The sequence below is a fragment of the Opisthorchis viverrini genome (genome assembly GCF_000715545.1).
Source record: "Opisthorchis viverrini unplaced genomic scaffold opera_v5_369, whole genome shotgun sequence".
Classification (NCBI taxonomy): Eukaryota; Metazoa; Platyhelminthes; class Trematoda; order Opisthorchiida; family Opisthorchiidae; genus Opisthorchis; species Opisthorchis viverrini.
Genome location: NW_008752023.1, coordinates 78,390 through 90,453, shown reverse-complemented (window position 1 = coordinate 90,453; position 12,064 = coordinate 78,390). Strand labels below are relative to the sequence as shown.

Here is a 12,064-nt window from a genome sequence, read left to right as displayed (position 1 = left end):
GAATTCGCACTGAGAAATTTATCGAACTCCTCTCTGGTCTCCATCTGATGTAATTTTCACCATGCCACAGCTACCAATACTGCGAAGTTTAATCTCCTACTCTAATTTGTGACCTGAAACCACATGCATGCTTATATGTGTCCAAAGCGATCATATATGGTCAACTAAAACCATGTATCCTTGACTTGTGTCTAGTGGTCCCTGAACTTCTAATAAATTTCGGGTCTCCTGAAGTAAGCTGACTTCCCAAAATACGAAAGAACGCATCCATCAGTCTACAGGTTTTATTTGTTCAAATGAATGATTGGCTAATTTAGATTGGTAGCTTATACAATCCAAAATTTGAGTGTGTAGTCGTAACATTGATACTGAATAGGACATTTTACTACAAGTGATTCCAAGTCATTTCTAAATTCGCGTAGACACTGGTATTAAATGACGAATGCAGCGCGCGATGCGTTGTCTCGAACGAAACTTTTTCGGCTAACCAGCGCTCAAGTATCTCGTAAGCCTCTGGTTCAACATTGGGCAGGAATTTATTGGCAAAAAAGTGAGGACTCTTGGATAGACCGGGTAGGTCATCCACACCAAGAATACAGACCGTTCTAACCCAGTGTCCACTACCGCAAGCAATCCCACTGTCTTGCCACACTTTGTATCGCGTCACTCCCTCCGTCACATTGTATTCGTGTAATCCCAGGAACGCTCCTGGGACAGGGAAAAAGTGTGGGTTGTGATTAAGTGTAGCAAAATATGTCTCCTCTGCATGAATACCACTTCCCTTTTCAGACTCGTATTTTTTCAAGGATTCCAGCAGTGCAATCGCTCTTGAGTCACTCAGCATGAAGTTGACGAACTCCCTTCTGACTGCTAGGTGTACTGGTCCCTTGTACCAAGTAATCTGTAAAAAAACGAGAAGTTGGAATCAAACGAGGGCCTGCTGTGACACTGACAAGTGGTTCATTTAGAGAGAACATGATGTGAGTTACTGAAACACGACTGGCATTTTAGATTTCCACAAACAGCCATACATGCATAGACCAAACTCAGCACTCGCATGCCTGAATACGGCAAGAAGTCTTCAAAATCCATGCCAGTAATCCTGGAAAGTTCAACCGCTGTAGTAGTATCTTTGTTATTAGTGAAGTGAGGGGAATTGGCTTCGTGCGACTTTAGCGCGTACATGCCTGCAACCGTCTAAAGCGTCGCGCGGTTCAGCGTCGATTAATACCCCATATTTCGTAGTTATTGAGCCGCTGCTGACCAGCGTTCTGTATGTGCACAATTCCCGAGCTGATAAGAACGAAACTAGCTAATGGTGACGTGGATTTAGTGCCTTGGTTAACAGACTTTTCTGAAGTTCATATGGGAAGAGACAGCTCCGGTCTAAAAGTTAACGGTCATTTTAACAAATTGGCATTATTTTTCGGGAAGAGTACGTTTTGACCATTTTTAAAGGGGAATTAGAATGCTAGGTTTATTGATCGATGGTCCACTTATTAATTTTGAGGAGATAACCTGGTTTTTACTATTACTCTAGAGAGTCTATAGCAAGCATATCCCCGCAGACTTCCATAGAATTTCCAATCCTTGGAGGGGCCAACCAAGATTTCCAAATGGAATCCTTCAGAGGGAATCGTCCCTCAAAAAGGATACAATACATCTCATGCTTCAAAATAAGCTAGCTTAAACTATCACAGGTTGTAAAGAGTAGTTTTTGAATTCAATCTTGTTGCACCGGCAGCCTCCGAAAAACAAAATCCAGTCGACGCGGGAAACGGGAAGTTATCCAGCTAACAGCGGTCACTTCCAACCCAGCACTAAGTTGGTACCACTGGATGATTGACACACAATTCTACTTTTTCAATTTGTTGTTGAACGTTTTTGGGGTGAAAGTTAGAACAATTGTTAGCCGAAATGTTTTATCGAAGCTTGGCGATGTTCTCCCTGAGTTTCACTCAGAAATACGGAAGAAGGCTTGTGTTTACCACAGAGACTTGCTAGTCAAGTGTCTAGAACACCAACAAACGCGAAATTAGGACCGACAATGTCCCTCGCCACTGCATGCACAATAAAAACTGCGTACGTTGTGCGTCAATGATTGAATCACAATTACTTACTTACTAATGAATTAATATGATTTTTATTGCCCAGAAGTGTCGGGGTGTGTACTAAAACCAGCACTAATAGGAGAACCAGCTCCAAACGTATCTGGACTCGTGACTGCACATGACACGCCTGTACGCGTCAGTGTTCGATAGTTCAGCTGATTCGCACGCTCATTGGCTTTCTGGTTTGACTAAACGCATTAAGCTATCAAGCGGCTATCCAGACTTGGGTTCATGGTAGTAAGAATGCATTAAGAAAACTGTGGTCCACAACACTCAACGACCTTGGACCTGGCAAACCGAGTAACACCTCCTTAGCTTCGGTGAACGAGATGAAAACAGGAGACAGTAGCAAACGCTGTGGAGGATCAGGGAATCGGCGATTCTGCCGAATCCCGCCGATCAAGATGGTGGCGTATTGGGGGGGCGGTTCTTATCCCAAACAACGCAACCTTTGTACGCTGAGCAGCGAAAAGCTAATTCCTGGTGCTTGCAGATACACGTCATTGTGTCTCTTAGGTAGTCTGACAGTGCATGAATCGAGTCAGTGGTCAATGGGGCTCAGCTGGTAGACCACCCTTCCTCGAAGCAAGAAGTTGAGGGTTCATCTCTGGTCCAAGGGTGTTGGCGTTTTCGTGTGCATCGTGTATATCTAGTACCCCCTCAAATTATTTCGAACAAAATTAGCCAAATGAAGTCTATGCGACTAACAACGAGCTGTTAAGGAAACAACTATTAAGATTGCTGAAACTCTTCGAGAGCCCACAAGCTGTTTTGCCCTAGTTGGGGCCAAGTATGTAGACGCGGTCCTCGAGTTGCCTCCCAGTCAACTTTATGTTCTTATTGAATCAACATTTTTCGAAATTTGCAAAATACATTCAGTTGTCTACCGGTGACAGGAAGGCCTTCGCCACGGAGTTAATTACGAGAAAACGCAAAGTGAATAGTTACAGACAGGGAAGCGAAACTCTCATATGCATCTTCTTTACTAAAACTGAATATGCATCTTCTCCTTGGAAGCGTCTTTCTGAATTTTCCTGGGTATTGATTGACTGTTGCTCAAATCCTAGCAAATGCTACAAAGCGACTCCACAAATTCCGTAATAGATCTCACTTTTCAAGAGACGCAAAGAGGATTCCCGAGGAGACATACTACTAGCATGCCCCTCCATCAGTAGTGTCACCGTTACACCGGTAGTTGCTATCCGGGATGATGAATTAACAACAAAGAATGCCCTTAGATGTGTTAAAGAGTATAAAACAATAAATGTATGGTTGAGCGCTCTAAGTGATGTATAAAAATTCTACTGAAGCATTCTTTTCACTCACTTTATGCGGGAACAGATTTTTTGGCGGAAATCGCCAAAGATTCCTGCCCTTGTAAGTTGCTGCCACCAAATTCGTGTTGTTCATCAGCTTTAATGCTCTGACGAGTTCCCAATTGGTTCGCAAGGGGAACTCCTGTCCCGTCAGATTTATCCAGTATTTCCATTCCTCAGTCCGATTGAGTAGCAGTCGCGCACATATGAGTTCGGCTTCGAGGACGGACACACTACCCCAGTGTACAGCGATTCGTTGCTCGTTCGGGACAAAAAATAGGTTGGAATCAAAACAAGTCGCGTAGTTTAACAATGCCTGTGTAACGTCTTCAGGAGATTTCTTATCTACGTGCACACAGTAGACATTTTGCGGCCGGTAAATGGCAGCCAACAAACGTACGGCTCGTTCAGGCTGGGTGTACACAAGAAGACTGAAGCCAATCGGAAAGCCATGCTCTTCCGGTGAGACAGTGAAGTTGTAGTTCACGCTAAAAACACCAAAACGCCTCAAGCAATCGTGTGATGTGGAGTGAGTAGCTATTCGGCGTGGCACAAACCGTTCTTTGAAAGAACCGTAGTAATAGCTCCAGCCAAGTAGAAAAACCAAACAGGCTATAGTGGCCGACAAAACGCGTGTTCTCCATCGAAGCATGCCACACGAACGAATGGCGAGCGCCATTCCAAAGTGTGAACTTCTGCTACACGCACATGCTATTGGTTCATGAGCCGGTGGAACACCCGCATGCTACGAATGCACTACTCAATAAAATTAGGAGTGGACAGGAAAGCATCGTGAATTATTACAGATGGCCACGGATTAATAACTGTTCTTTAACAAAGCTGATGTGTTCTTGGGAGCAAATACATGGTGACTCTGATTCACGCATGTTGTTTGACTCAATTTCAAACCTAGGGAGGGGATCGCACTAAAGTCAAGGTCAAAGCGAACCCAATTCACGTTGAGGAATTCTACAGAAGACGGAGGCTATTCGTGGAGTGAATCACTGTTGAGACAAAATCCATCAATTTTTCCAAGGTGGGACGATTGACACAGAACACTGACAAAAACCGTCCAGCATATTCATCATCTCTCTGAGGCTAAGGCGTGCAACAGTCCTCCCTTTTTTCCACGATGACTCTGTGGAACTTCACTGATGAAAATCGATGAGGTTTAATGTCGATTCCAGAAACAGTTCTGATCCGAGTAGCCAAACGATTCATAGTTTAGCACTCTAACTTGTTACTGAGATACATCCTGCCCACCTGAGTTGACGCCTACTGGGAATTCATGCGCAAGTGGCTCCATTCCATTTGACTAGCGCTGTAAATCAGCCGAACTACCATCTTCAACTGGAAATCTGGAGAGAAGGGGATACTGCTTGAGACACATACACGTAGCTGGCACAGAATTAGCTTACTGTATCTATTTCCCATGAGGTAGATTCTCGAAAGTGGCAGTTTTTGCCGCAACGGCAAGAATAACCGCGTATGATGGCTGCTACCTTTGAATCCAAGATGAAATTAAAGCCAATATAAATTCTGTTTGAAATTTTGTGGAGATGCTGGTCGCTCACAAATTCCATTGTACGTAAAAAAAAGTAATCTTTGGAAACCCTTGCTTTAAGGCGGTTCTAACAAAAGGTGTGGCCAGCAAAAATGCTTTTAGGAGATGTACCAGAATAAACGTAGTTTGTGCGTGTTCACTGATGATTGATCACTTCACCCAGCCTGAAAAACTCTTGGTCACTATTCGAGGGGAAACCGCCATTGTGTGGTTGGAGAGCTCGTGTAGGTTACAAATCGGCGTTTGATTAACGATATTGAGCTGAATGCGACATGGGCCACTTTGTGGTCCTTATGAGACACCATGCCTTTCAGTGAACAAAGCGAGCGATACATTTGGAGGAGGCCCTGTTTTATCAGCTGATTCGCCGATCTACTGTATCTGCTGCTGATCCGCTCCAGTGCTTAATGCCGGAACAAGGACTCACAGAAGGGAACACAATAACCATATTCCGAACAAGCGAGTGCGAGAGGGTGAGTGCATGCGAGTGCGAAAGTACAACGTTGCCAAGGCATTTATTGGAGGAACACTGTCTGAACTTGGCCCCATGCTGATGCACGCGGTCTGGCCTTGGTACGAGGCTGCAACGCGCTGAATATTGCGGGGGCGTTGTCTGACCTTGATCAACGCCGACTCGCGCTGTCTGGGTTTGATACAAGGCTGTGAGGCGCTGCATACTGAGGGAGCATTGTCTGTCTGATCAACATCTAGCCGAGCTAAGAGTCTCGATAGATTTCAGGCACTCAGTGGTTGCTTCCAGGACTCTGGCCTTCCTGATAGGCCAAAACTTCCCAATGCAGACGTGACCTGGCAAACTTCCTCAAAGCGCGGAAACTGATACCTTGTTGTTCACCAGTACGCTTTCTTGCCGACCTATAGACAATGTAAACTTGTTCTTATTCGACATTTTTCTTCTAGCGGTGACAACATCAGTAACCGTTACCACCATGCGATCGACTACCACGTTGAGAAGAGTTCCTTGATGTGATGCTGAGGGAAGTGTAATATTATACTAGACTTTAAACGACAAATACAATCATTTGCTAGTCAGTTGGGTTCCAACGGGAGACTCAAGTGAAACTCTCGTTTATGATGTTCTTCCGCTGAATGTGCCGCACACAGGCTGCGTTATTTTTCAGTTGGTACAATGTTCGAGAGATCAATTCGTTCGAGCTATGCTCGATTGGCATCCGGGCTCAGAAGTGAGTGAGCATCCAGCTGAGTGTGCTGACAGACTAAGCGTTCCAGCGGATTTGTGAGTGCGTGTGGGTCCATCCACACAAATACGCCTTTCGAATGATGAGCCCCAAGAAGGGCGAAACCGGTCATGGGCTCTCCAAGAGTTTTCAGCAACCTTGTGAGTAGTTTGCTTTCAATATCGCTTGAAGACGTAAGCAAGTTGATTTTCATCACCTTCACTAAAGTCTTAAGTGGCAGTCAGGTGACAAGCGAACTCCAGAATTCCAGTTGCGATCCTCGGGTGGCTTCATTATGCTTTCGCACCTCAGGAAAGGATTGTGAATCCACACATCTTGCTGAACGCGTAGCCTACTTTACACATTCTAGAACTATTGGTAACTGAATTGAAAGTGTCTCGTTGCGTTCGGAGGTGAGTGCAAATAGATAACTCACTCACCGTGGACAAATCATAGAATATAGTGTTGAATAGATTAAAGGAACCGATCAGCTTTCGCGGTCAGCTAACGTCAAGATTGGTTTGAAACTTACGAAACGGGTGCTTATTGCAGAAAAAGTGGTGAGGACCACCAGCTGATGTTAAAGATTATCATGAGTATACAAAACCAAGTTGTCATAAAAGCCTCCTGATCCAAGTCCTTCGATTCGTTACCACTCTCCCAGGACCTATTGGTGCAAAGATAAAACCCGAACAACGCCTGAAGATGGACTTAAGGATCAAAACATCCGGGTAGATTTTACCACACACACACAGGTTTCTGACAAAACAGTAAGTGGCCGACAGCGTTCCTCAGTTTGATGGGATTTTACTTACAGAGACGGCTTCAGTTCTCTCAGCAGACAACGATAAGAAAAATGTGGTTTTGGAATCAACCACTTGAGGTTTCGCGACTGCCCAGTCCGTCTTCCGAAGGCCTCTTCTGGCCGCACCCAGGTGCGCCTTCGCCCGGCCTCTCAAGAGGGTCTTCAGCGCTGCCAACTTACCCCGGTCGGTATCCGGACCAGCAGCCTCCACAACCTCCTCAAAGTCCTCCAGGAGGGTCCGAACATCCCCATTCTCTAAGGGTTGTGGCCACGGGATCTTTATCCTTATCCTGGTCACGGCACCAAATGGGGGGAAGAAGTTCTTCACTGCGGAGTTGTTCATTGGAATACACCAACTGAACAGTTACAGAATCTTGGACAGGGAAGCAAAACTCTCATATGCATCTTGTTTACAAAAACTGAATATACATCTTCTTCTTGAACTCGTGTTCGCAAACTTTCCTAGGTATTCATTGACTGTTACTCAAATCCAAGCAAATCCTACAAAGCAGCTCCACAAATTTCGTAACAGATCTCACTTATCAAGAGACGCGAAGTGGGTTTACAAGAAAACACGCTACTCGTATGCCCCATCAGTAGAATCCAACAATACATGAGGAACTCATTTTCTGCATTTTGGCGTCGCGATCGGAAGAATTCCTCACGCCTACCGAACTGTAAAAATTAAATGTTAAATTCAGCTGCGCGAGACGTAGAGGAGTATCTGGAGTGGTTTGACGAAATCCGATATGGATGATAAGAAACTCACGGCATATATTCTACATTTCGTTGGCAAGGAAGCGTATACGTTGATCAAGAATTTAGTATATCCTGAATCTCCAATCGATATTTCCTACAATGCATTAAAGAAAAAATTTCCGCAAAACTTTAAGCCGATTAACGTCGTAGCAGCCGAAAGAGCTAGGTTCAATATGTTGACCCGCACCCATTCTCAGTCGGTTCGTGATTTCGTATTGCAGCTGCAGACACAGGCAGCCAAATGTGACTACGGTGTCCAATCGGAAGACCAGCTGCGTGATAGATTCATTGCTGGCATTCAGCTGCCCGAATTACAGCAGAAGCTGCTACTCTGTCCGGGTCAGAAATTTCAAACTATTCGGAAAATATGTGACCAGTATGAAGATGTGAAGCATGTCACGAAGACTGAGGAAGCATTCTTGTTAAATGATTCTAAAAGAAATAATTCAAGGATGCAGGCGTACAACAAATTCGAACAAATTCTCGTGCCCCAAATCCATCAATACCTCACTTCACAGATCGTAACTCTAATTCGATGGTTTAAAAATTTGAAAAATGTGAATTTTATGGACGAAATCATTTCAGATAACCATTCCATCACAGACGAGCGAAGTGTTTAAACAGGACACATTCAACTTGTCTGTAAGTTCAAGAAAGTGTGCCACTTAACTTCTGATCCAACCACTGACGTGAAATCGTTATTCGAAGACGTATCTATCCTTTCTCTATGTATCCTGTTCCCAAATTCGTCACATGTTTTTAAAACTTTGATATCCGCTTCTGGTCAGAAGTATGGCTTGATTGTTGACACTGGTAGCGTTGAGTCCATTATTCCACAATCAGATCTAACTGCATTCTACCCCTGTGTCGTGGTAGTGCCTACAGATGTTAACATTCGCGTTAACACTGGAGGTTCCGTACCTCCAGTTGGTAGTTGCACGATTCCTGTGAGAGCTCCCCAAGGAACCTCTATCGATTGCAATTTTTTGGTTTCGGCCTCAGGACCATCGATTATCCGATTCAAAGTTCTGCGCTCAGTGCGAACTTGTATCACTTCACCGACTTCTGTGAATGAGAATCAACTCAAACAACCGATTTTTGCATGTCCTTAGGCCACATGCGACACGCGAATGCCCAAGGTGAACCTCGAAGCTGCAGGCAATCCTATATTTCTCAAGAGACAAGTTATTCCATTTGGTCTACTTGAATCTGTTCGCAAAGCGCTGAGTTCAATGTGAGAAAGGAATACTCACTACTGTTTAACTAGAGAATCGGGAAATCCGATAGTTACCCCACCAAAAACCGATGGTATTACTCTGAGGATTTGTGGCAGCTACCGACGAACGCTAAATACGTGGGTACCACAACGTACGTGTACTATAGAAGAGCCAAAAGATGTATTGTGTCGCTTATTAGGTTCAGGTGAACCAGCTCCGAACGTAACTGGACTACATAACAGCGAATGAAATAACCGTTTCCGATGAGACAGATTTCACTGGTTGTTCTTCGCTCACCCTTGACAGCTGAGTTGTATACTTAGTATCACTTTTTTCGACCCGCCTGTACGCGACAGTGATCAATAGATCAGCTGGTTCGCACGTGCATTGACTTTTTCTGGTGCGGTTGAGCGCATCAGGCTCTCAATTGACTATCCAGACTGAAATTCCCGGTAATAAGAAGGCACTAAAGAGACTGTGGTCTACAACAAGTATGTTCTCAAAAATCGATCTAAAAGATGCCCATCTTCAAATACCACAGAAAGAAGCCTCCAGTAATCTCACCGTGATCAACGCACCTTTCGGGTTATTCCGATACAGTTTCCTTCCTCTGGTCTGAACGTTTCACCAGCTGTATTTCAGCAAGTTTTGGAGGGTGTTGAGACGTACCAAGATGACGTCATTGTGTACGCTGCTGACAAAGCTACCCATGATATGCGTCTGTTTTCTTTATTAAAGCGATTTTCTGAGTTTTAGTGTAGCTATTCATCCTGATAAATGCACTTTTGGGATCCATTCATTTTCATTCCTTGGCTACTTTGTGGATGGCAGCGGTTTCAAACCTGATACAAACCGTCTATTCCCTTTAGTAAATGTGCCATCACCAACCAATCTACCAGAATTGCGTTCAGTTCTAGGAAAACTCCAGTATAATTTTCGTTTTATTCCTAATTTAGCTAAACAGTTGTCTGTTTGATGTCACATCTGCCAGTCAATTTTCTGGGTCCTCCAACCATGGAAAGACGTTGCGTCCATTGCTTGGTCATCTTAAAACTTCAGGTGTTTTGAAACCATTTTCCACCAAACATCATTTGACCATCAATATTGATGCTTCTCCCACTGGAATAGTAGCGACTCTTGAACAATGTGGCAGACCGGTGGGCTCCATTTCCCGTCGACTCTTAAAAGCTGAACGTGGGTATCTACAGACTCAACGAGAAGCACTTACGGTAGATTGGATCAAACTTTACCATAGCTACTGACCACGAGGCTTTATAGTTCTTGCGTCATCCTACAGCGTCGCTGAAGATATTTACCAAGTGGATTTCGGAAGTCAGTTCGTACGGACCCGAACGAACGAACGAACGAAGCGACATCATTGATTAGTGGGCTAACACCCGCCAGTCGCATCTCTTGAAGGCATAGTCCTTGAAGCATGTATGAACGGAGCTGCCTAAATGCACCTATTTCCTGCCAATGTAAACCACAGCTTATTCCCAGATGAGTTTCTTGGTTACGATACTTTTCACCTAGACATGCTGCACAAATCTCGCCTCTTCTTTCAGTAAGTAAGGTATTCTAGATATCACAGCGCTCTTTCCAAACAGAACATCACCCTTAAAGTTGCTAGAAAAAACTCTCCTACAACATGTGACCGGATTCGCCCAACTTTGGATTCATCAGTGGAGTACAGTCTTCGAGTTCCCGTAAGCCTTGTGTTCCAGTTGAACACCAAATTGTGCAGTAACTCACAGAGGGAGAAACCGGTGATCAACAGTCTTGCGTACAGTGTGTTAACACTCAAGAAAATATCCGAACGGAATTTGTCCCAAACAGTACTTTTCCCCGATACAAATATCTTGTGTATGTTTGTGGTGACCGCCTGAAACTCTAATCAATTTGTGTAGTATATTGCAGTCAACGAGGGTGAACATTCATCATCTTTTGGAACAAGAAGATATCAACACACAATCCCATCAGCTACTGATTTTCAGCGAACATGAAGTAATCCGAGATGTTGCTGTACGGCGATTCAGTTTTTGGCTACTTATAAGTATTCAGTAGATTGGTAACTAGACACTTAATTCCAGTCGCAGGACAAATTGCGCTGTGGTCATTCTTTAGACCACTTCCTCATGGGCATTGTCAACCGGAAAGAACAACGCCATAAAATATTCAGTCCACTTCGCTTATATAAATTATGCTGTTGAACCCGATTCCGATGGAGAAATTAGAGTCGAAATGAGAACCTTTAGAATCACACAACACAAAGCAAAAAAACAGCTGCCCTGGCACCAGAAGAAAGCAAGACGTCTGTTTTATTGCCGGGATGCCCAAACCTCGACAGAGGCGACCGACATACCTGAATTGGATTTGAAGAATGAACCTTCTGGTTAGTAATTTCGCGCTTTGACCACTGAGCCATTTCGACTTCCATGCCAATATGCTTTAAACCGTTATAATATGAGCGACCGAGGGGACAATATAAGGAAACTCAAATTCAGTGTAAATAAATTATTTCGTACTAAAAATGTGAGCTGCCTTTGAAGTTGGAAAACCATCAGTGGTTCAAGAAAGGCGTACATTAACCCTTCCAACTTGAGATGACCTAATTGCAGATATGTTCTTCAACCTGTGTTCCTTCTTGAAACCAGGAAAATGTGAATCCGGGTGTCCGATAGTTTGCTAAAAACATCATCATTTATTTTCAATACTAATGCTTCGCTGCCGTACAGCCACAGTTTATTTTAAAGCCTTATTGTGAAGAAAAGAATGAAGGCAAGCGAGGAGGGACTTAGTGCTGGCTTACTACAATCATCCCTAGGTGACTAAACCCCCAGACACTCATTCAGGCGATCCGGATAGAAACTGACAACAGGAACGCCACTGACATCGATTAGCGGTCATATCTTGCAGCGTCTCCAATCAGGCGCAGTGAGGATCACGCGGTCCTAACCCTAGACGGTGAATAGCACCGGAAGCACTCAAACATTTCGTAGTCTCCTTCATACCTCTCTGTCGAGTCAAGGGTTGTCCACCTCTCTGCTTCGCCACTCTGAGATGGAACGACGGCGAACGACGGTTAGGCATATGCAA

General features: G+C 44.3%; 1 protein-coding gene across 1 annotated transcript; it reads right to left on the bottom strand.

Annotated features, from left to right (window-relative positions):
* Nucleotides 1–281: 281 nt before the first annotated feature.
* Nucleotides 282–4,106, bottom strand: T265_10423 (hypothetical protein; the record flags this gene model as incomplete). Its single annotated transcript, XM_009176791.1, has 2 exons — nucleotides 282–901; nucleotides 3,438–4,106. The coding sequence occupies 2 exons, from the start codon at nucleotides 4,104–4,106 to the stop codon at nucleotides 386–388; spliced, it is 1,185 nt and encodes a 394-aa protein (XP_009175055.1).
* Between the last annotated feature and the right edge of the window lie 7,958 nt (nucleotides 4,107–12,064).